Raw genomic sequence first — 21,951 nt, forward strand, 5'->3', positions numbered from 1 at the left:
AGTGTTGTCTGATTTTATAAGATGATGTCCATAGATCGATAGTTCAAAACTAATCTGAAATAAAAATTTAACTTATTTGAAAAACGACTCGACAGTCCTCCCATATGAAAACCAAATCGCAATTACAAAACTTCAGCATACTGATCAGAAAGAGATTGTTATTGTGTTTTCCTTGCTGTTTACATGTGCTTACATTTGCACACAAGCCACGTTCAGAAAGATATTTTCTAGTTAATATGACCACAGACCTTTTACTTCACTAGAAACAATGTTTTTATCTTTGTACTGCCCACCAAGTATCCTTATTGTTTAAACTTTTGCAGTCGGCTTTAGTCGTTAATGTTAGTTTACTATCACAAACATCTCAGTTCTTATGTTTGTGTCACCTGCATGTTGTACATGCTTTATATCTTTCCATATAACCTCATCATCCTACACCTCGTTGTACTGGGACATATGGTGATATCGTCAGTACTAGCAATGTTTTCCAAAAGTGAATTGTTTGTTTGCGAAGTAAATGCATTTATACTCTGTTGTCCATTTCTCAAACTAAGACTATGTGAAGCTGTACAAGCTGGTCCATTAGTAGTGACCGGGCCAAATAGCTCATGAAATAAGCATCAAACAAAAAAACTACAAAGAACAAAACTCGTCTAGCTAGAAAGGGGAAACCAGATGGCGCTATGGTTGGCCTGCTAGATGGTGCTGCCATAGGTCAAATGGATACCAACTGCATTTTTTTAAAAAAGGAACCCCCATTTTTATTACATATTCTTGTAGTACGTAAACAAATTTGAATGTTTTAGTTGGACCACTTTTTTCGCTTTGTGATAGATGGCGCTGTAATAGTCACAAACGTATAAGTATGTGGTATCGCGTAACATTCCACCAGGGCGGACGGTATTTGCTTCGTGATACATTACCCATGTTAAAATGGACTGTTTACCAACTGCGGAGAAGGTCGATATTGTGTTGATGTATGGCTATTGTGATCAAAATGCCCAACGAGCATGTGCTATGTATGCTGCTCGGTATCCTGGATGACATCATCCAAGTGTCCGGGCCATTCGCCGTATAGTTACGTTATTTAAGGAAACAGGAAGTGTTCAGCCACACGTGAAACGTCAACCGCGACTTGCAATAAATGATGATACCCAAGTAGGTGTTTTAGCTGCTGTCACGGCATTATGGGAGGAAGGATAATTGGCCCCCATTTTATCGATGGCAATCTAAATGGTGCAATAATGCTGATTTCCTACATAATGTTCTACCGATGTTACTACAAGATGTTTCACTGCATGACAGAATGGCGATGTACATCCAACATGATGGATGTCTGGCGTGCGGTTGAAGCAGTATTGAATAGCATATTTCATGACAGGTGGATTGGTCATCGAAGCACCATACCATGGCCCGCATGTTCACCGGATATGACATCCCTGGATTTTCTTTCTGTGGGGAAAGTTGAAGGATATTTGCTATCGTGATCCACCGACTATGCTTGACAACATGCGTCGGTGCATTGTCAATACATGCGTGAACATTACAGAAGGCTAACTACTCGCTGTTGAGAGGAATGTTATTACACGTATTACCAAATGCATTGAGGGTGACGGACATCATTTTGAGCATTTATTGCATTAATGTGGTATTTACAGGAAATCACACTGTAACAGCATGTGTTCTCAGAAATGATAAGTTAACAAAGGTACACGTATCACATTGAAAAACCGAAATAAAATAGTCAAACACACCTACATTCTGCATTTTAATTTAAAAATCCTACCTGTTACCAACTATTCGTCTAAAATTGTGAGCTATATGTTTGCAACGATTACAGCGCCATCTATCACAAAGCGAAAAAAGTGGTCCAGTTAAAAAATTCCTATTTCTTTATGTACTACACGAATATGTAATAAAAAAAATGGGGGTTCCTATTTGAAAAAACGCAGTTGATATCCATTTGACCTATGGCAGTGCCATCTAGCGGGCCAACCAAAGCGACATCTGGTTTCCCCTTTCAAGCTAGACAAATTTCGTTCCTTGTAGTTTTTTCGTTTGACGCTTATTTCGTGAGATATTTGGCCCAGTCACGATCAATGGACCACCCTCTCTATAAAGCATCCCACAATCGAAATGATGACTACAGTCAGTTCTTGCTAATGCTGTTTTCGTATTTCATGTAAAACTTTCAAAAATGTATTTGATCCTTCCAGGATTCAAACATGGGACCACCTTATCATCATTCAGGTGTTCTACCGAACTACTCCTGTGTGCAGTATCTCTGCTGAGTGTCTTGTACAGAAGAAATCGGCACAAAGTTTTGCCAAGAATATTTTTCTTGTGTCTTGGGTTGTAGCTCTTGACTGATAGTTATAATATACGGACCCATTTGCGAAAGTTGTACAATTCCTTAGTTTTGAGCAAGTTTAATGATGTTGCAGGAAGCAGGGAAAAGAAAGTCCGTCATTGCATATATTGCCTCTCTAAATTGGCATAGTATAAACACATCAACTGTTGCAATGTTTCCACTACATGTGTTCACAAAACTTCTTTCTGTTGTTATTTAAAAGTTGTAACCTGTGTGTTCCATCACTAAATAGCTAAACTGTTTGTAGAAAAAGTACATAAAAGTGTCGTAACTCTAACACTCCTATAACACATGTATAGCTTTTTCTTACTCCTAGTCTCTGATGTCACAAAGCATCAGCCAGCAACAGAGCATTTTCAATTAGTGACCAGACCTTGATGTTTAATGATTTTTAAGCTTCAATTACATTGAAAAAGAAACCAGATATTTTGTGAGAATATTGATTTTAAGTGCTATTTAAATGTTATAATCAACCAGAATAACAACCGCCCTAATCATATTTTTAATGTAGGAAAATAGTGTGTTGTACTACTGACATTCAATGAGGCTGAACAGTAAACTGTTTTGTGTCATCCCAGTAACTCCACCCAACATGTTTGTAGTACCACTTGGAAACAGCACCATAAGCACAGTTCTGCTACATAATAAGGTAATTTGAAAGCCCGTAAAAATGCCCCTTCCAAGTAAGTGAGTGACATCCTGGCTATCCCGTTGCTCCTTTGGTTATACTTACTTCAGCAACATTTGGCAGAGTATCTCTCTAATCAAAGAAATGTATAATCACTTCCATGAAAATATTCAATAAGATAAAGTAGTTGAAAAATATTGATTTTTAGATTTCATATCCATCTGTCGAAGGGAACATAGAATTGTATAATGGAAGCAATTACAGAATTTGTGACATGCAAAAGTCTTCAAAAAGTATTTCTAAGTTGCTTTACCATATTTAATTTGATGCAGAGTTTGAATGTTCTGGTTGGAATAAAAATAATTAGAGTAAAAGTAACCATTCATTATATGGGTGAAGTGGTGTGTCCTCCACAGGTACGTAAACATTTTAATTGATATTAAACTTTTGGACGTTGTTTATATTCGTTTGTAACAGATTAACAAAAACAAACATGTGTGGCTAAATTGTCCTTTTGTGGCTACTAGGACAATTCAGCTATACCATGACTAGTTACCTTTATTTCTTCTGTTAACTATTGAATTTGATTTTACCATAATTGATAGAAACAGACAAAATTTCAAAAATGTACATAAAGCAGATATGTACATGAAAGTTGGTTTTAAAGCCAGATGCTTCTAGTTTTCACACAATTGCTTCTCGTATCAAGTACTGTGAACATAAGCAACAAAGAGAAAATGTGGATTTCCAACTTACATGGTTTGTTGAGATAAAAAATAAATTGCAATTTTGATTATATGTGATGAAGTTGTAAAATAACTTCGACTTCTTTTTCGTGGTGGCAAACAAAGGTAATCTAAAACAAGAATAATTATCTTCTGTTATAGGTAAGTGTCATTGCCCAGACGCCACGAAAGCTGACAATGCCCTCTCAACTTACCCCAATGTCACCCGCAACACTGGAACCAAGTCGGCCATCACCAGAAATTACTTCGGATAGAGGAGGTGGTGCAGCTATCAGTGGAGACAAACACGAACCTGCAGTAGCACCTGCGACGTCAAGTCCGTCAGTTCCCAGCGTTGTTAGTGGTTCTGCTGTAATGGCGCCTGTTGCAGCACCAGCACCAGCACCTGCTCCAGCACACACACCAACGCCACCACCTCCTCCAGAATCCCCTGCCAGTCGTCACTCAGATGATGGCCACCAATTGCCACCACCAGGAGTGCAGCAGCAACCACAACCGAGACCATCACCTTCACCGTCACCAGCCCCTACATCTTCCAAAGATCTTGGGCCAGTCTCACCTGTGCGATCTCCGAAGAGTGGCACAATAAAACGCACGAAGAAAGTTGATTCAATCCTGGAAAACCTTGTTGAGAGTGGTACCAAGAAGGGGAGTGCTCAGAGCACTAGCTCAGGTTCCGAACATTCTCCACAAACTCCTGTCAGCACGGTGAGTGTACATAACAGATTTTAAGTCATATACATCTAGGTTAGATTAGTAATGCCTTTTCGACTATGAGGAAGCAATGTAGGATTGCACACATTCTTCAAAAGTACAGTGGAATTTTGTTAGCACATTTTTGAAAGGACCACTGACTTTGAACGTCATAAGCAGGGAAACATACTACAGAAAAATGCCAAATTTGGTCATGATTTGATTTTTATTCTCTATGAAAATGCACAATTACAGGTACCATATTTGGGGTAATATGGGCTCTCATAATGCCACATTTCCTGGCATGTTATGGCAATGTGTAAAGTATCATTCAAAATGTGCATTTTCGAGGTCATGTTCAGAATATCAGACCTAGAAACTCCCAAAATTGTGTGTTAGCATGCAATAAGCAAAAGTGTGTTAAATATGGCAACATTTGGTAAATCAAATGTGTACACTTCTGCCATCAGCCAAATGGAATGCAGGAAAGCCAAGTGACATGAAGGCGCACTCTCTAGTGTCCAAAGTATGTACCTAGTATGTGATGATGATGAAAAATAAACTAAAATCGAAATTTTTATTACTCTTCTCAAAACTAAACGCCCATCATCCGTTTAATGTCTCTTCTTAGTGAATCGCTACTGCTAACTGAATAGCGGTTTTTATTTCAACAAACTGTCTGTATATTTTACCATATTTACCCGATTATAAAAGGAGGCTTTTTCCCAAATTCATCATCAGAAAAATATGGGGTTGTCTCATATTCACAGATTAAACTATAGCCGCTCAGATCAACTTTGTTACATAGTTTAATAGAGTAAATATGGGTCGTCTTACATTTATAGAGTTTTTGTACAAATCTGTTTTGATGAACTCTGAAGGGTAGGGCTTAGTAAACAATGATTTCGTTTGAATAGTCATGGTTTGCCGATAAACTGAAGTGCTTGATACAGTATCGACCTTGCTTGCACAATCATGGCATTTGACTTGCGGTGCAAGTGCAATGTGCAATGGATATGTGAGTAACTATGAACTAGCCGCCACAATAATCTAATGCTCAGCTTAAAAATTGACGATTTTGTGAAGCACTGGAGAAAATACCAGTGAATTCTATCTAGTTATAAACTGAACAGGTTTGCAATAAAAGTTCTTGTACATATATAGACACCACATACATACAGTACATTTATGCTGCTTTTTGAGTAAAAGTAACATTCGAAGGTGAATATCTTGTCCTCCAAATACCTTTCCTTGATTCTGAACCCAAGTCAGTATTCTATTTGGTTGTGAGAAACTGTAATGATGTACCAAGTGAGTTGAAAATGAGAAATTTGGTCGCTGATCGTGTATTAGAATACCAGGGAAAAACATCACCAGCTTTTAATCAGTTTAAGAGCAAGAGGGTGAAATTAAGATGAAACAAGAAAGAAAATAACCCAGAATTAAACATCTAACAGGCAAAATAAATCACATTGACATGGCTTCAATTGTTATCGCTAGAATAAATTACCTTGGGATGACCCGTTGTGGAGATCGTGGTACGAGTGAAAGTTCAAGAAATCCACTGAATTGTGATTGCGATCTTTCATTTATCTATTACTTGCTGTTGTTGCATATGACCTGTACTGTTAAGGATATTACCGTCTGTGTTTTACTATTGCTCAAGCACAGCACTACAGAAGGGTTGAAGGGGGAACAGTGATGCCAGTCTGGCTTAGAACTATTGTGACTGCAGGATGGGGAATGGTGAGCGGGCAGCAAAGTTCATTATGTTGCTAACCATGGGAGTCTATTCTGTGTTCTTTGGATTTTTATGAGTGTCTACCATGTTTAAGCTCCAGTTTGCCTCAGTCTATTTGTACTCTGAATTGAATTGACTTTAAAATCGAACAAATACTCAACGTAACATAAAATTCTGCAGAAGGTGCTGAAAGTCTAGTTTGGGGCCAGTGGCATATTTACATATTTCATGCAGCACTATTGTCGATGCTAACCATGAGGTGTGATGGGAACGATAGAGGGGTATGTCAGCTGCTGGTTCTACAAAGCCACTGAGACAACAGCGGGCAGACGATATGTTTGGAAGCAACAGACATTGTAAGATTCTCATGTCAGTGTAGAAACAAATTCCGCTTTGTGTTATATCAACCACAACCTCAAAAATCACAACATATTCAGAAGAAATAGCCAAATATTTGTGACAACCAGGATAGAAGTTTCACAGCTGTCCTGTTAGGATGATGATGATGATGATGATGATGATGATTATGATTATGATTATGATTAAAAATAATGATACCACAGATGAAAGGCTAAATAAACAGAAAAGATATTAGGATAAAAAATAACATAAACAATTTCTTTCATTTTGTTACTCCTTGTATTATCAAAATGTAGACAGTGAATAAATGGCCTAAGTATGTGAAATTGTAATGTTACTTTTTAAGCAGATGCATTATGTCATTATAAGTTTATAGTTTTGAATAGACAGAATAAGTTTAAAAAATTTATTTTCTCAAGGAACATCTTATAAAAAGGAGGGGTCGTCTTATATTCAGGATTGTCTTGTACTCGGGTAAATATGGTGTATCTTGTTAGCCCAATTGTACTATAACACAATAACATACTGTGCATTGTCCTGTCTTCACAAAAGTTTAAAAAAAAAAACATGTTAATAGTTGAATGTTTCTTTTGTCCTAATTTTAATATCGAATGACCATCTTGCTCAATGTGATTATCACTTCTCCGTTGACTTCAAAACTCAGAACATAGTGCTTAACTGTGTCCATTGCTCCAGTAGCTTTTGACATTGTAGGAACTGATAAAAGGTCTGGTTCATTCTCGTCTTCACTTTCCTCTTAATTCTCTGCCAGCTGTTCCTGCAGCGCTTCATGAATTGTCATGGACTGACGGACAACAACATATTTGTCACAATCAACACATTCATCGAAGCGAAGATAGTCAGTATTTTCGTCTTCCCCATTATTTGCTGCTGATGTTCAGCTACAATTATTTTTTTCTGGCATGATGTTTTCTGTAAGTACTGGTGTCTGGTGAAAGCCAGCCTTATTGAAGCAGTTTGAGATAGTGCTTTCTTGCATAGAATACCAGGCACTTTTTAAAATGCAGACTTTGTAATCAGGGTTGTTAGTCAGAGTAGTCACAGTCTGGATATATTATTTTGAAAAGATAAGACAATTTCAGCTATGGGTACTTTATTTACAGGCATGACAGGTTTTGCAATGTTTTAGCTCCATCAAGAGGTGCAATAAAATTGAGACATGTTCTGCTACTTAGCAAAAAATTGCTGACTATGAATGCTGGATCATGCTATTCTCTTTTCTCAACTGGATCATGATTTTATTGCACCGTAACAAAACTAAAAGACTGTGAAACTGGTCACACCTATCGGTAAAGGACTTACAGCTGAAGCGGCCTTATCTTCTCGAAACTTCTTAACAAAATGTGTAGCTTCCTAAATCGCAACTTTTCTCGTCATAGTATGAAGACCAGCTAGTAGCTTCTGTACATCAATCTTCCTGTAATTTTTGTTTCCAGTATTTGGTAATGTCTTGGTCAAGTGACTGAAGGTGGTTTGTACAATTGGGAGGGAAACACACTACATTTATATTGCATAGATACAATGTATCTGGGGGATTTGCTGCACAGTGGTCAGCAAAGAGGATGATCTTCCTGTTTCTGAATCCCAATTTTGTATCCCAGACATGCAAGAATTGTTTGAAAATAGTTGTTGTTACTGATTTTTAAACACACACATGGAAATGTCTGCACATTTTTGAAGTATTGTGGCGTCCTCCTCTTTCCTACTATTGGAAACAACTTTTCAGGTCCACTTTCGTTATAACATGATACAACAGCCTCTCTTTACTAAATTTTCCACTGTGGCATATTTCTCCTCTGATCTCCAGAGTTTAGTCAGGCAAAAGCTGCAAAAATAAGCCCGTTTCATCTGTATTAGGACATCATTGGGACTGCAGTTTTCTATGATTAGTGGAAGAGTATTTTTCTGTGACTAAACAGTGTCAATGTTCACATGCTTCCAGCCTACCTTGAGCACATCTATGTACTAAATTATGCTTGTTCTTGAACCTTTCAATCCAACTATTGGATGCTTTGAAATCTGCAAGACTCATGTGTCAAATACTTTGCTTTAGCATGAACCACTGTACCATCAATTGGAATGTTCGAAACACGAGATTGTGTTATCCAGTTTAGTAGCACATTTTTCAGTGCTGGAAACTGACTGTCATGCACTCATTTTTGTGTTTCATTTCCTCCTTCCAAATGTGATGCTTCAGTTATTTTTTGTTTGCTCACTATTGTATTTAATGATGATGGAAGAATGTTCAGTTTTTGTGCAATGTCAACAAGCTTTGTTTATGAATTTTTATACGCTTCCTGAATAATGTTACACTTATCTTTATTTGTAAACTTGTCTCACTGTCTTTTTGCCCATTATGAAGTGGTACACCGTTTAACACACACAAATAAATAAATGTGGACTAAAGAAAATCACAGACTGAGTTAGTCAAACAGTAAATGCGAACAAAGGAGACCAGCAACACTTTGTGTGGTTGCTACAGAAGTCTGAAGTCGTTGAAGCTACTACCAACCTGTTTGAACTACTTTCAAGTGCCATTCCTACCATAGCAAATGGTCTGTATGATTTGCAAAGTGGCTGGCACTGTATAGCATTGTCTCCCTGCATATTTCCACACCACATAGCTGCAAACTTCCTACTCTCTCTCTCTCTCTCTCTCTCTCTCTCTCTCTCTCTCTCTCTCTCTCTCCAACCTGTTTTCTAAGATGACACTTGGGGTCAGTATTGCCTCATATGTTCTTACATTTTAGTTGAACCCAAACTGATTTTCCCCAAGGTCAACTTGTGCCACTTTTTATTATTGTTTTGCAGCCATTACTGATTTAAGTGATGGTTCTGTAATATTCACATCTGTCAGCACCTGTTTTACTTGGAATAGGAATGAATCCGTTCCTCTTAAAGTGTGGGGGTATTGTGCCTGTCTAATACACTAAGCCTAAGAGATGGAACAGTTTTGTCATGGCTGTCACTCACAGGGATCCTAATAACTCTGAAGGAATTCATCTACCTCAGGGCCCTCGTTTCGACTTAGATATTAAAATTTACTGTCAGATTGTTGCAGTATTGTAGCGCCCATCTCATTGTCGTGTACTTCCTCTTTCCTTTCTACAATATTATCTTCAAGTTTTGTTCCTTATATAGACTGATATTCCTTCCATCTTGCAGCTTTACCTTTGTCACACCAGGCTTGCCATCTGAGGTTTTAATATTCATTATTGTCTTCTCTTTTCTCCAGATATTACTTTGTTCCTGTATATGGCATGTATCTTCCCAGAATGAAATTTTTACTCTGCAGCAGAGTGTGCGCTGATCCGAAACTTCCTGGCAGATTGAAGCTGTGTGCCAGATTGAGACTTCAACTCTCTACCTCGGCCTTTCACGGGCAAGTGCCCTACCGACAGCTACCCAACCACAACCCATGACCCATCCTCACAGCTTTATTTTCAGCAGTATTTCATCTCCTACTTTGCAAACTTCAGACACTCTCCTGTGACATAAAGTTTTAACCCATCAGGAAGTTTCATATCAGCACACACTCCACTGCAGAGGGAAAGTAACATTCTGGAAACATCCCTCAGGCTGTGGCTTAGCCATGTCTCAGCAACATCGTTTCTTCCAGGAGTGCCAGTCTTGCAAGTTTTGCAGGAGAGCTTATGTGAACTTTGGAAGGTTGGAGATAGGATACTGGTGGAAGTAAAGCTGTGAGGATGGGTCGTGAGCCATGCTTGGGTTTGGGTAGCTCAGGTGGCACAGCAATTGCACACAAAAAGCAAAGGTCCAGAATTCGAGTCTTGGTCCAGCATGCAGTTCTAATCTGACAGGAAGTTTAGGCATCCATCTGTCCCCTAATCACATTTCTACAGCCTTTCATTTCTCTGCGTGTGAAGTTAAGGGATCTAATATTGTTGTTGTTGTTGTTGTTGTTGTGGTCTTCAGTCCTGAGACTGGTTTGATGCAGCTCTCCATGCTAATCTATCCTGTGCAAGCTCCTTCATCTCCCAGTACCTACTGCAACATACATCCTTTTGAATCTGTTTAGTGTATTCATCTCTTGGTCTCCCTCTACAATTTTTACCCTCCACGCTGCCCTCCAATGCTAAATTTGTGATCCCTTGATGCCTCAGGACATGTCCTACCAACCGATCCCTTCTTCTAGTCAAGTTGATCCACAAACTTCTCTTCTCCCCAATCCTATTCAACACCTCATTAGTTACGTGATCTACCCACCTAATCTTCAACATTCTTCTGTAGCACCACATTTTGAAAGCTTCTATTCTCTTCTTGTCTAAACTATTTATTGTCGATGTTTCACTACCATACATGGCTACACTCCATGCAAATACTTTCAGAAACGACTTCCTGACAATTAAATGTACTCAATGCTAACAAATTTCTCTTCTTCAGAAACACTTTCCTTGCCATTGCCAGTCTACATTTTATTTCCTCTCTACTTCAACCATCATCAGTTATTTTGCTTCCCAAATAGGAAAACTCCTTTACTACTTTAAGCGTCTCATTTCCTAATCTAATTCCCGCAGCATCACCCGACTTAATTCGACTACATTCCATTATCCTCGTTTTACTTTTGTTGATGTTCATCTTATATCCTCCTTTCAAGACACTGTCCATTCCGTTCAACTGCTCTTCCAAGTCTTTGCTGTCTCTGACAGAATTACAATATCATCGGCGAATCTCAACGTTTTTATTTCTTCTCCCTGGATTTTAATACCTACTCCAAATTTTTCTTTTGTTTCCTTTACTGCTTGCTCAATATACAGATTGAATAACATTGGAGAGAGGCTACAACCCTGTCTCACTCCTTTCCCAACCACTGCTTCCCTTTCATGCCCCTCGACTCTTATAACTGCCATCTGGTTTCTGTACAATTGTAAATAGCCTTTCGCTCCCTGTATTTTACCCCTGCCACCTTTAGAATTTGAAAGAGAGTATTCCAGTCAACATTGTCAAAAGCTTTCTCTAAGTCTACAAATGCTAGAATCGTAGATTTGTCTTTCCTTAATCTTTCTTCTAAGATAAGTCGTAAAGTCAGTATTGCCTCACGTGTTCCAACATTTCTACGGAATCCAAACTGATCTTCCCCGAGGTCGGCTTCTACCAGTTTTTCCATTCGTCTGTAAATAATTCGCGTTAGTATTTTGCAGCTGTGGCTTATTAAACTGATAGTTCGGTAATTTTCACATCTGTCAACACCTGCTTTCTTTGGGATTGGAATTATTATATTCTTCTTGAAGTCTGTGGGTATTTCGCCTGTCTCATACATCTTGCTCACCAGATGGTAGAGTTTTGTCAGAACTGGCTCTCCCAAGGCCGTCAGTAGGTCCAATGGAATGTTGTCTACTCCCGGGGCCTTGTTTCGACTCTGGTCTTTCAGTGCTCTGTCAAACTCTTCACGCAGTATCGTATTTCCCAATTCATCTTCATCTACATCCTCTTCCATTTTCATAATATTGTCCTGAAGTACATACACTATATACTCCTTCCACCTTTCTGCTTTCCCCTCTTTGCTTAGAACTGGGTTTCCATCGGAGCTCTTAATATTCATACAAGTGATTCTCTTTTCTCCAAACGTCTCTTTAATTTTCCTGTAGGCTGTATCTATCTTACCCCTAGTGAGATAGGTCTCTACATCCTTACATTTGTCCTCTAGCCATGCCTGCTTAGCCATTTTGCACTTCCTGTCGATCTCATTTTTGAGACGTTTGTATTCCTTTTTGCCTGCTTCATTTACTGCATTTTTATATTTTCTCCTTTCATCAATTAAATTCAATATTTCTTCTGTTACGCAAGGATTTCTACTAACCCTCGTCTTTTTACCTACTTGATCCTCTGCTGCCTTCACTACTTCATCCCTCAGAGCTACCCATTCTTCTTCTACTGTATTTATTTCCCCCATTCCTGTCAATTGTTCCCTTATGCTCTCCCTGAAACTCTGTACAACCTCTGATTTAGTCAGTTTATCCAGGTCCCATCTCCTTAAATTCCCACCTTTTTGCAATTTCTTCAGTTTTAATCTACAGTTCATAACTAATAGATTGTGGTCAGAGTCCACATCTGCCCCTGGAAATGTCCTACAATTTAAAACCTGGTTCCTAAATCTCTGTCTTACCATTATATAATCTATCTGATACCTTTTAGTGTCTCCAGGATTCTTCCATGTATACAACCTTCTTTTATGATTCTTGAACCAAGTGTTAGCTATGATTAAGTTATGCTCTGTGCAAAATTCTACCAGACGGCTTCCTCTTTAATTTCTTAGCCCCAAGCCATATTCACCTACTATGTTTCCTTCTCTCCCTTTTCCTACTGTCGAATTCCAGTCACCCATGACTATTAAATTTTCGTCTCCGTTCACTACCTGGACAATTTCTTTTATCTCATCATACATTTCTTCAATTTCTTCATCATCTGCAGAGCTAGTTGGCATATAAACTTGTACTACTGTAGTAGGCATGGGCTTTGTGTCTATCTTGGCCACTATAATGCGTTCACTATGCTGTTTGTAGTAGCTTACTCGCACTTCTATTTTTTTATTCATTATTAAACCAACTCCTGCATTACCCCTATTTGATTTTGTATTTATAACCCTGCAATCTAACATTGCATGTTATGAACTGTAGAGAGCCATGTTTGTTTCTCCTGAGAACATCATCTCGAGTAGTCTCTGTCTGGAGATCTCAATGGAACTATTTTCCTTCTAGAATATTTTACTTAAGAGGCTGCCATCATCATTAAGCCATGCTATAGATCTGCATGTCTTCTGAAAATGTAACAGCTGTAGTTTTTCCTTGTTTTCAGCTATATACCAACAGAGCAATGCCATGTTGACTAAGATTACAAGGCCAGAACAATCATCAGACCATTGTCACTGCACCTACGGAGAAGGCTCCTGCCCTCTTCAGGAACCATGTGTTTGTTGTACCTCTCCACAGATATCCCTCTAATGTGGTTGACTTTCTTCGTCACACCTATCGGTATTGTAGAGGCAGGCAAGCCACCCCTCCTGGGCAGGCTCCTTGGTTCTTGAGGAGCCTTTGTAGCATATGTGAATGGAATGATAGTGGAATTGGTGATGGGAAGAGAAAATGGATTAAAAATCACCTCCATGACACTTCAATAGTACGTGTATAATTTATATAGATAGAGCTTGTTTATACTGATTTACAAATAGCAGTTTTCCTGTTGTTGGAAATGAAGGTGTCAGTCTATTCTCGGAAGTGGTTTCTGCAGCAATCATATACATATTCCATCCTTAGTTTCCATCTATGCAAAAATAAGTGGAGACATAGAATTTTTCTACTGCTTGCTATGCTCTTAATAGTCCTTTGTGTGTGTGTGTGTGTGTGTGTGTGTGTGTGTGTGTGTGTGTGTGTGTGTGTGTATATGAAAGAGAGAGGAGATGATGATGATGCACATTGTTGACTGGCAAATTATTATTTCTTTTGTCTTCATTTTTCAGTGTGTAAACATTTTTTTCCCCTCTGAAAATGATTTTGGCCAGAATCGCATACTTGCTATTAAAATTGTTAATTCAGTCATTGAGTTCAGTTTTTATTCATGTGGATGGTTTTATTGTATTTGACATGTGAATTATTATATGTTGGCTGCCAATGGTTACCATTCATTTACTTTTATATTTTGTGTGGCTTGTTTTAATGAAACAACGGCTGCTGATTTCAGAATTTTGAATAATTGTGACCTTTTTTATCTCCATAGGTTGTTGTGGCTCCTGCATCCGTAATTGTCTCTCCAGCAGTCACAAGTGAAGATAGTGGTGGTGGTCGTGATGCTCAGTCCCCGTCACCCGGTGATTCTGCTGTTCCACAGAGGCCTGCTAGTAGAGCACATGAAGATGGCACTACATCACCTACATTCAATGGGAGCACAGATGAAGACAATGGCAAGCCAAGACGGAAACGGAAACTTGACAAACCTGTCAGAGTTGCAAAGACATCCAGTGATACAGAGAGTAATAGTAACAGCTCAAAAGCACCAGGATCAGAAGATACTGTGACAGCTCCAGTTGACATGCCTGATAGTTCAGAGAAACTGAAAGAAGCTGTGAAAGTGGAGCCCGTGGTCACTGAAAGTGAAACTGTAACCAAATTGACTGGGCTACTGTCTGATAATTCTGAAAGTGATATAAAGAGGGAAGAGGACAGTAAACCTGCAGAAAAAGAAGTGACAAAAGAAGCTGTTAACAATATTGTAGCTGCACCCTTGGAGAATAATGACTCTGTAGAATCATCTGTGAAAAGTGAAAGTGTTCCACAAAAGAATGATAATGCAGATGACCTCCTTTCCGTTCTCAACTCTGATAGTGTGAAATCTGAGCCAAAATTAGAACCAAAAAGTACTATAATTGATGTTGAAACTGAACTTGAGAAAATGTTTGCAGGAATTGTAGAGGAAGATAATATTTCTTCAGATACTGTGAAGGCGGAAGTTCCATCATCATCTGTTACAGATTCTTCCACAATGGCAGCAAAGGCATTAGAATGTTTAAGTGGTTCTGAAAACACTTCTCCTTCTGTGACTGCAACTCCAGCTCCACCACCACCGCCACAAGATACAAAACCACGAGTTTCAAAACGAGGCCGACCCAAGGGTTCACGAAATAGTTCACATCGTTCTTCCGATAATGTCCTAGGCCTCTCTTCATCAGAGAATACACCCAAGAAAAAGAAAAGGAAACAGGCAGGACGGGTTAGTGGGATAAGTGATGAAGGGCTGTCATCACACAAGAAAAAGGTGAAGCGACCAAAACTTGAAGCGGGTGCAACTTGTGACAGCCCCATACCTTTGGCAGCCGGAAGAAGACGGGGCCGTGATGCAAGTGGTGTTGCAACTGACAGTGGTAGTAATGCCAGCAGTGGGAGGTCACGAGGCCCTGTGGTTCATCTAGAAGGACCCCGTGACAGTCCCTACAGTGTTACTGTAGTTAATGGCCCAGCTCGTTTGGATGATGATGAAGGCAATGACAGGAAAACATCAATAGGTTCCAGTCGTCGCAAGAATTCATCCTACCATAATGATCTTGAGTACAGGGGTGAGTGAAATACCATTTATTTATTGTTTGTTTAGCCTGTCCAGATGTAATTGTTTAACCGTTCAGTGACTGAATGAATTAAAATTTCACATATTACAGTAAAAAATGGTTTCTTGTTTTTGTAAAGGATAGCGAGTCAGGCCGTGTTTCCAAAATTCAGCTGTTTTTAGTTTTATAATCGTTTTAAATAAAGTGGAATTAGGCATCACGGATGATAGAGGTGATACGACCTCAGTTATGGCCTGCCCTGCATCCATTGTAACCCTTTCATGACAAACGGAATATATGTGTCCCATGTACAAGTTTGTTTCCCGGAGTTCACAGGGATATGAAAGTCCCACATCTGTGTGGTGCTGCCATCTAGCATTGAATTTAATAACTGTTTGGAGCCAGGAGGCTCATTGTTTGGCACCTAATGTGTGAGATATCACTTAATTGTTTCAGTTGTGCATTGTGTGGCTTGTGTTACAGTGATTTTATGAAATTTTTTTCCTGTCTGCAATTGATAGCCGAAGTGAAAGTGCATTATTTAATGTAACTTCATATTTTTAGCATTTTTTATGTTCTATATCTTTTTGCTGACAATTTTTTTAATTACTTACGGTATTTGTTGTTTGGTTTTTTTATATTTCTGTTTAGGCTCTTTTGATTCTGATACTCAATACCTAATTTCAAAGCACTACTTCAAAACGACATGTATAAGTTGGCAGTACGTTATCTCCAGTATTTTTATTACCATTACCTGCACTATAAAAATTTATTCTTTATTATCTTTTGTCATTTTTATTTTCAGAAGTAGCTGCCTGTGCATAATTTGTGTGTTTTTGATAGAATTATCCAATTTGTTTCGTTGCCACCAATGAGAATTGTGGATGGTACAAAACATAGTCAATTTGTCAGCATTGTATCCTCAAAACTGATTCATATGCCAGTTATAGTTTTCATTTCATTGTATTAAATTAGATGAATTTCTGCACTTAAATTTTTGGTATCCAGATTTTAAGAAAATTTGTGTGAAAGTCTAGAATGAGACATACACCAACTAAATACGTTGGCATTTAGAACTAAACCATTTAAATCGGTCCGCTTTATAGCTCTCGCTGCCATAATTACAAACTATTTTTCTCAAAGCTCACTAATATAACAAAAAACAGCAAACAAGACAATGGTTTCAATTTTGGTTCTAGAAATACATTGCTTCTGTTCTTGCCTCCCATTTGTTATGTATAAGAATCATCCTATTGACTCAGTGAAACTGACAGTTGTCAAACTATGAGCAGTAGATGAGTACCGCAATGATTGCTGCTGGCCTTGATCTAGACTTGAGCCATAAAACAACATACATAGCTTGTTGAACAAAATGTTCTTTTGTAAATGATCAAAATTAATTTGTACATACGAAACTCTGTGTTTCACTATAACCATAAGATTAGCGCAGTATTCAAATTTTGTGCAGAAGAGAATATCACATTTATTGTCTTACATGGGAAGAATGCTTATAACATATTAAAGCCTCATTTTTAGAGAGATTGCTAAAATAAATGCTGAGGTGAAAGTTTAGGGCCCTAACACAGCAGTTTTTTAATCTGTGACCATCTTAGCGCACACTGTACTAGGGTATGAGGGATTTTTTGGGGGGGGGGGGGCAGATATAGCTATGGAATGAGACATGTAATTCAGCTTAAATATGTTCCAGTAGATTTAGGAGTTGAGCACAAGCTTCATATAGTCATTTACCTGACCGTAATAGCAGATATGAAAGTATTGCTTCTCTTTTACTACAGGTAAAGGTGGTGGTGGGCTATTCAGCAGCACATTGTCGGCACGATATGATGCGCACACATCAGATCCAACGTGGATTTGTGTTTTTTGTAAGAGCGGCCCACATTCGGCACTTGGTAGTGGTGATCTCTTTGGTCCTTATCTCGTATCTCGACCAGAACGAGAGTTGCCTGCATCAGCAGATGAGAAAGATATAGTTGAGGAGCAGTCACGCGGTGGCAGTGGTACACGTGGCAAACGAAGTCTTCGCACTGCACACATGGTTGAACATTTCCATCAAAAAATGTCAAAGAAGGTAAATTTAATTTCATTAATGTATTTTGAAAACTATGTAAGTTAACATTATTGTACATTCATCAAGAGACCATATATCATATTTCTCTTACAAGGTATGCTTGTACCTCTTATTTATTTGTATTTTCATAATTTCATTGACTAATTTATTTTTTATGTTGTAATTTGTGCCTTGGAAAGTAGGTACAGATACTTTAATGTTCAAGTCCAATATCTGCAATATTTTTTGTACAAGTAGCACACTTACACTGCATAGGTAGTATCATCTCAGATAGAGAGAGTCCAATTTTCCTCTGTAGGCATTATCAGTTTCAGTTCATCATGAACTAAAATTTACAGGGTGAGAAAATTTGAATGCCTTGTGGTTAAGTAATATGTTTAGGTAAACTAAACTAATTTCTGCGTAGATTTGATAGGGGACCACCTGAAGCATCAAGGAACTGTTAGTTTGGAAATGGAAGTAAGTGTGGGGGTTGGAAGTAGTAGAGGAAGACCAAGGCTTTGCATACAGTAAGCAAGTTCAAACCAGTGTAGATTGTGGTAGTTACAGAGAGATGAAGAGGCTTGCACAGAATAGGCTGGCGTAGAGAGTGACATCAAAGTAGTCTGTGGATAGAAGACAGTAACAACAGTGTTGAACCAGTTGTTCCCATTGATAACTGTAAACACTGAACACTTAATTCCATTTTGACTGACTTGTCAGCAAATTATTTGTGTGAACTAAGTCAGAAATTATATGTTCTTATAGTGGCCAGCACGAAAGTAGAGTTCTCAAGGTCACGGCTGCTGCCTGCCGCCAGCAGGGGTTGTGGCTGTGATTTGCCCGCCTCTCGGCTTTGTTGCCATGTAGGTACCGTTAGCGGTGCAGTAGGTCAGAGCAGCCGAAAGTTCAGTGTTACCGTGCTATATCAAGTGTTCACATTTGATCTCAGTGTCTTACTGTCTTTATGAAGGTGCTTTGCCATCTGTTCGGTGGTGAACAACAATGCAGGAGCAACGGCCTGCATGTAATACTCTGGTTCGTGTGCGTAAAGGGTGGAAAGACATTCGTAAGCAATTGATAATTATCATATCTAATGTACTCAAGTGTTTTACTGATCTGGTCGACAACGAAGAAGGGAGAAATAACTTAATTTTTGCGCAAATTCATAAACTTACTGCTGAAGTGTGTGGTGTCTCAAAGTCAACTGTAGGCCGTATTACCAAATCTGTGTCATTGGCAGAATTTCCAGACATGAATGAGTGTTTCGATTCTCCAAGAAAGGGATACGAACGTGAACGGAAATCAACTGATGTTGATGATTTTAACGAAGAGCTCATGCTTAGAACTGTACTTGGATATTATGACAGAAGAGAGTATCCAATGGCTAAAAAAATGCAGGCTGCCCTCCGTGAAAAAATGAATTACTTGGGCTCAGAGATCTTCATTCTTCGTCTTCTCTACTCCCTTGCAGCAGCAAGAGTGAAGTTTTTGCATACAATGCACTTCTTTGCTTGCTGAAGACAACCAGGCCTTTAGTGTACTTGGGTTTCACAGAACCACTCCAATAAGTATATACAGCAAGACTCCAAAGGAAGCAGCGGTTTGAAAGTGCCCACTGGTAGAGGTGGCCGATTAATCATCGCCCACGCTGGTTCATTAACCACAGGCTTCATACCAGTGGCCAAACTTGTTTTTCATGGTAGGAAAAGTTCTTGCCAATCCGAATAACATTCAGAAATGAATGGAGAAGTTTTTAAGGATTGGTTTATTTTACTGTTGTCTGCACTGGAAGAAGGGTCAGTTACTGCCAGCTACCACTCCATTCAGATAGAAAAGCTGCCACATTCAAATTAGCGCAAGGCAGATATTTTCGAGTGGTTAAAGAGAAAGAATATTTCATTTTCAGTCGATGAAACGAAGGCTGAACTCCTGTCTAAGGAAGAAATCGTAGGTGCCAAAAAGACTTAAGAATTAGATCAACTGGCAAATGAAACGGGACACCAAGTGGTACATCTACCACCGTATCACTGCCAGTATAATCCCATTGAATTGATTTGGGTCCAAGTAAAGTGAGAAGTAGTGGAAAATAAATACTACTTTCAAACTTGCTGATGTCAAGATGCTAACGCTCGAAGCTCTTGACAATGTTACTCAGCGGGACTGGTAGAGGTGCGTAAAACACTCAGAAGCATTACAAGAAACTGATTTCTTGAAGCTCGGTTTAAGAAACACCCTAGTGGAATCTGTGATGAAAAATCTGGCTGAAACAAGTGACAGTGAATCTGAAGACATGGAGCCAGAAGATCCTTCAGTTTAGGTAAATGCCATCTATGCAAAAAGCTGACTTGATTTAAATGTTTGTCTATTCAGTTTAGTTGTAGAGGACATACTGTGAATGTTTTCTCCTTACAGTAGATGTCTGATAAATTTATCACAAGTGTGGGGATTAGTTTACTTGACAGTAACTGCCAATTAAAATAAGATTGTCAACTCTGCATTAATTAACAACAGTTTTTCTTAAAAACCTGTATCAAATGTCTTTACTTTTGGATGTAATCTTACTGCATTCGGTTTATTTGTACATTCAAAATTTAACACTCTTTCTTTCATAGAAGGATGTACTGGCTGTTTCGTAATAAGGGTAATGCAGTTATAAAATGACAAAATGTTGTGGTGCTTCTGTATATATAAATAGTGCAGTAACATCAGAACATTCCCAGCACCTATTCTGATTCTCCAAGAAGAGCATAGAAATCAATGATATTTGATGACTTTTACAAAAAGCTAGAACGTAGAATTGTATTGCTTTAATATGACAGGGTGGTATCCGATGTCTAGAGAAATACAGGGAAATGTCTGTGATAAAATTGATTATACTGGCCAATCACTTCAGTGCACTGTCTTCTCTGCCCACTTGGTTTTTAATTCAGAAACTTTAATGATGGACGAAGTTTATAACACAAGACAGGGACATTGCAGTAATAAGAACGAGGTTTTTGTGCACCAAACATGTATTGTGTGCTGAGAATAATAGGCTTACGGCAAATTTAGATAAAACTTGGGTTTCACAAAACCTTTCGAACAAATATTTCGCTCAACTTCAGTGAAAATCTTGGCTTCAAAATAACCAGAATTACTTTTGCGTAGCATGTATTGGCATTTTGAGTGATGGACGCAATGACAAAGGATATGTATTTGCAGCCAGTAAAATATTTTGAAGTGGGGAATATTATCAGTCACATTAAAGCGAGCCGTCCGAACTAAACTCTTGGCGACGGCCTATGACGACTCGCGTACTGCTGCGCACAGAATATCGCAGAAGTAATTTGCCTTTGTACGTGATACGATACAATAATGATGTCTGAAACGTTACCAAAATGATTTTGTAGTTTTCTTAACAACTTTCTCGTGGGAAGTTTCATTGCAGTCCTACAGAACAAAAATTCATCAGTGACTACATTTTTCGCTATGCTGTCGGCACAGTTTCACACCTCTTATAATATTTTATTTTTTACCTCAGAATATTTCAATGTTTCCAAAAAAAAGATGTAGCATATGCATCTGTAAACTTTGAGGATGTTCATATATATATATATATATATATATATATATATATATATATATATATATATATATATATATATATATATATATATATATCTAAAAACAAAGATGATGTGACTTACCAAATGAAAGTGCTGGCAGGTCGACAGACACACAAACAAACACAAACATACACACAAAATTCAAGCTTTCGCAACAAACTGTTGCCTCATCAGGAAAGAGGGAAGGAGAGGGAAAGACGAAAGGATGTGGGTTTTAAGGGAGAGGGTAAGGAGTCATTCCAATCCCGGGAGTGGAAAGACTTACCTTAGGGGGAAAAAAGGACGGGTATACACTCGCACACACACACATATCCATCCACACATATACAGACACAAGCAGACATATTTAAAGACAAAGAGTTTGGGCAGAGATGCCAGTCGAGGCAGAAGTGCAGAGGCAAAGATGTTGTTGAATGACAGGTGAGGTATGAGTGGCGGCAACTTGAAATTAGCGGAGATTGAGGCCTGGTGGATAACGGGAAGAGAGGATATATTGAAGAGCAAGTTCCCATCTCCGGAGTTCGGATAGGTTGGTGTTAGTGGGAAGTATCCAGATAACCCGGACGGTGTAACACTGTGCCAAGATGTGCTGGCCGTGCACCAAGGCATGTTTAGCCACAGGGTGATCCTCATTACCAACAAACACTGTCTGCCTGTGTC

General features: G+C 38.7%; 1 protein-coding gene across 4 annotated transcripts in view; it reads left to right on the forward strand.

The window, feature by feature from the left end:
* LOC126457473 (nascent polypeptide-associated complex subunit alpha, muscle-specific form) overlaps positions 1-21,951 on the forward strand; it is a 144,662-nt gene that overhangs the window by 68,595 nt on the left and 54,116 nt on the right. For all 4 annotated transcript variants that reach the window (XR_007585474.1, XM_050093765.1, XM_050093766.1 and 1 more), the window contains exons 6-8: positions 3,887-4,453; positions 14,295-15,627; positions 17,412-17,704. Coding sequence is in view for 3 of the 4 variants with exons in the window: in XM_050093765.1 (XP_049949722.1) it covers positions 3,887-4,453; positions 14,295-15,627; positions 17,412-17,704 (2,193 nt within the window). In the remaining variant the exon portion in view is untranslated. The remainder of the gene's footprint in view (positions 1-3,886; positions 4,454-14,294; positions 15,628-17,411; positions 17,705-21,951) is intronic.

The sequence above is a fragment of the Schistocerca serialis genome, chromosome 2 (assembly GCF_023864345.2).
Source record: "Schistocerca serialis cubense isolate TAMUIC-IGC-003099 chromosome 2, iqSchSeri2.2, whole genome shotgun sequence".
Lineage (NCBI taxonomy): Eukaryota > Metazoa > Arthropoda > Insecta > Orthoptera > Acrididae > Schistocerca > Schistocerca serialis.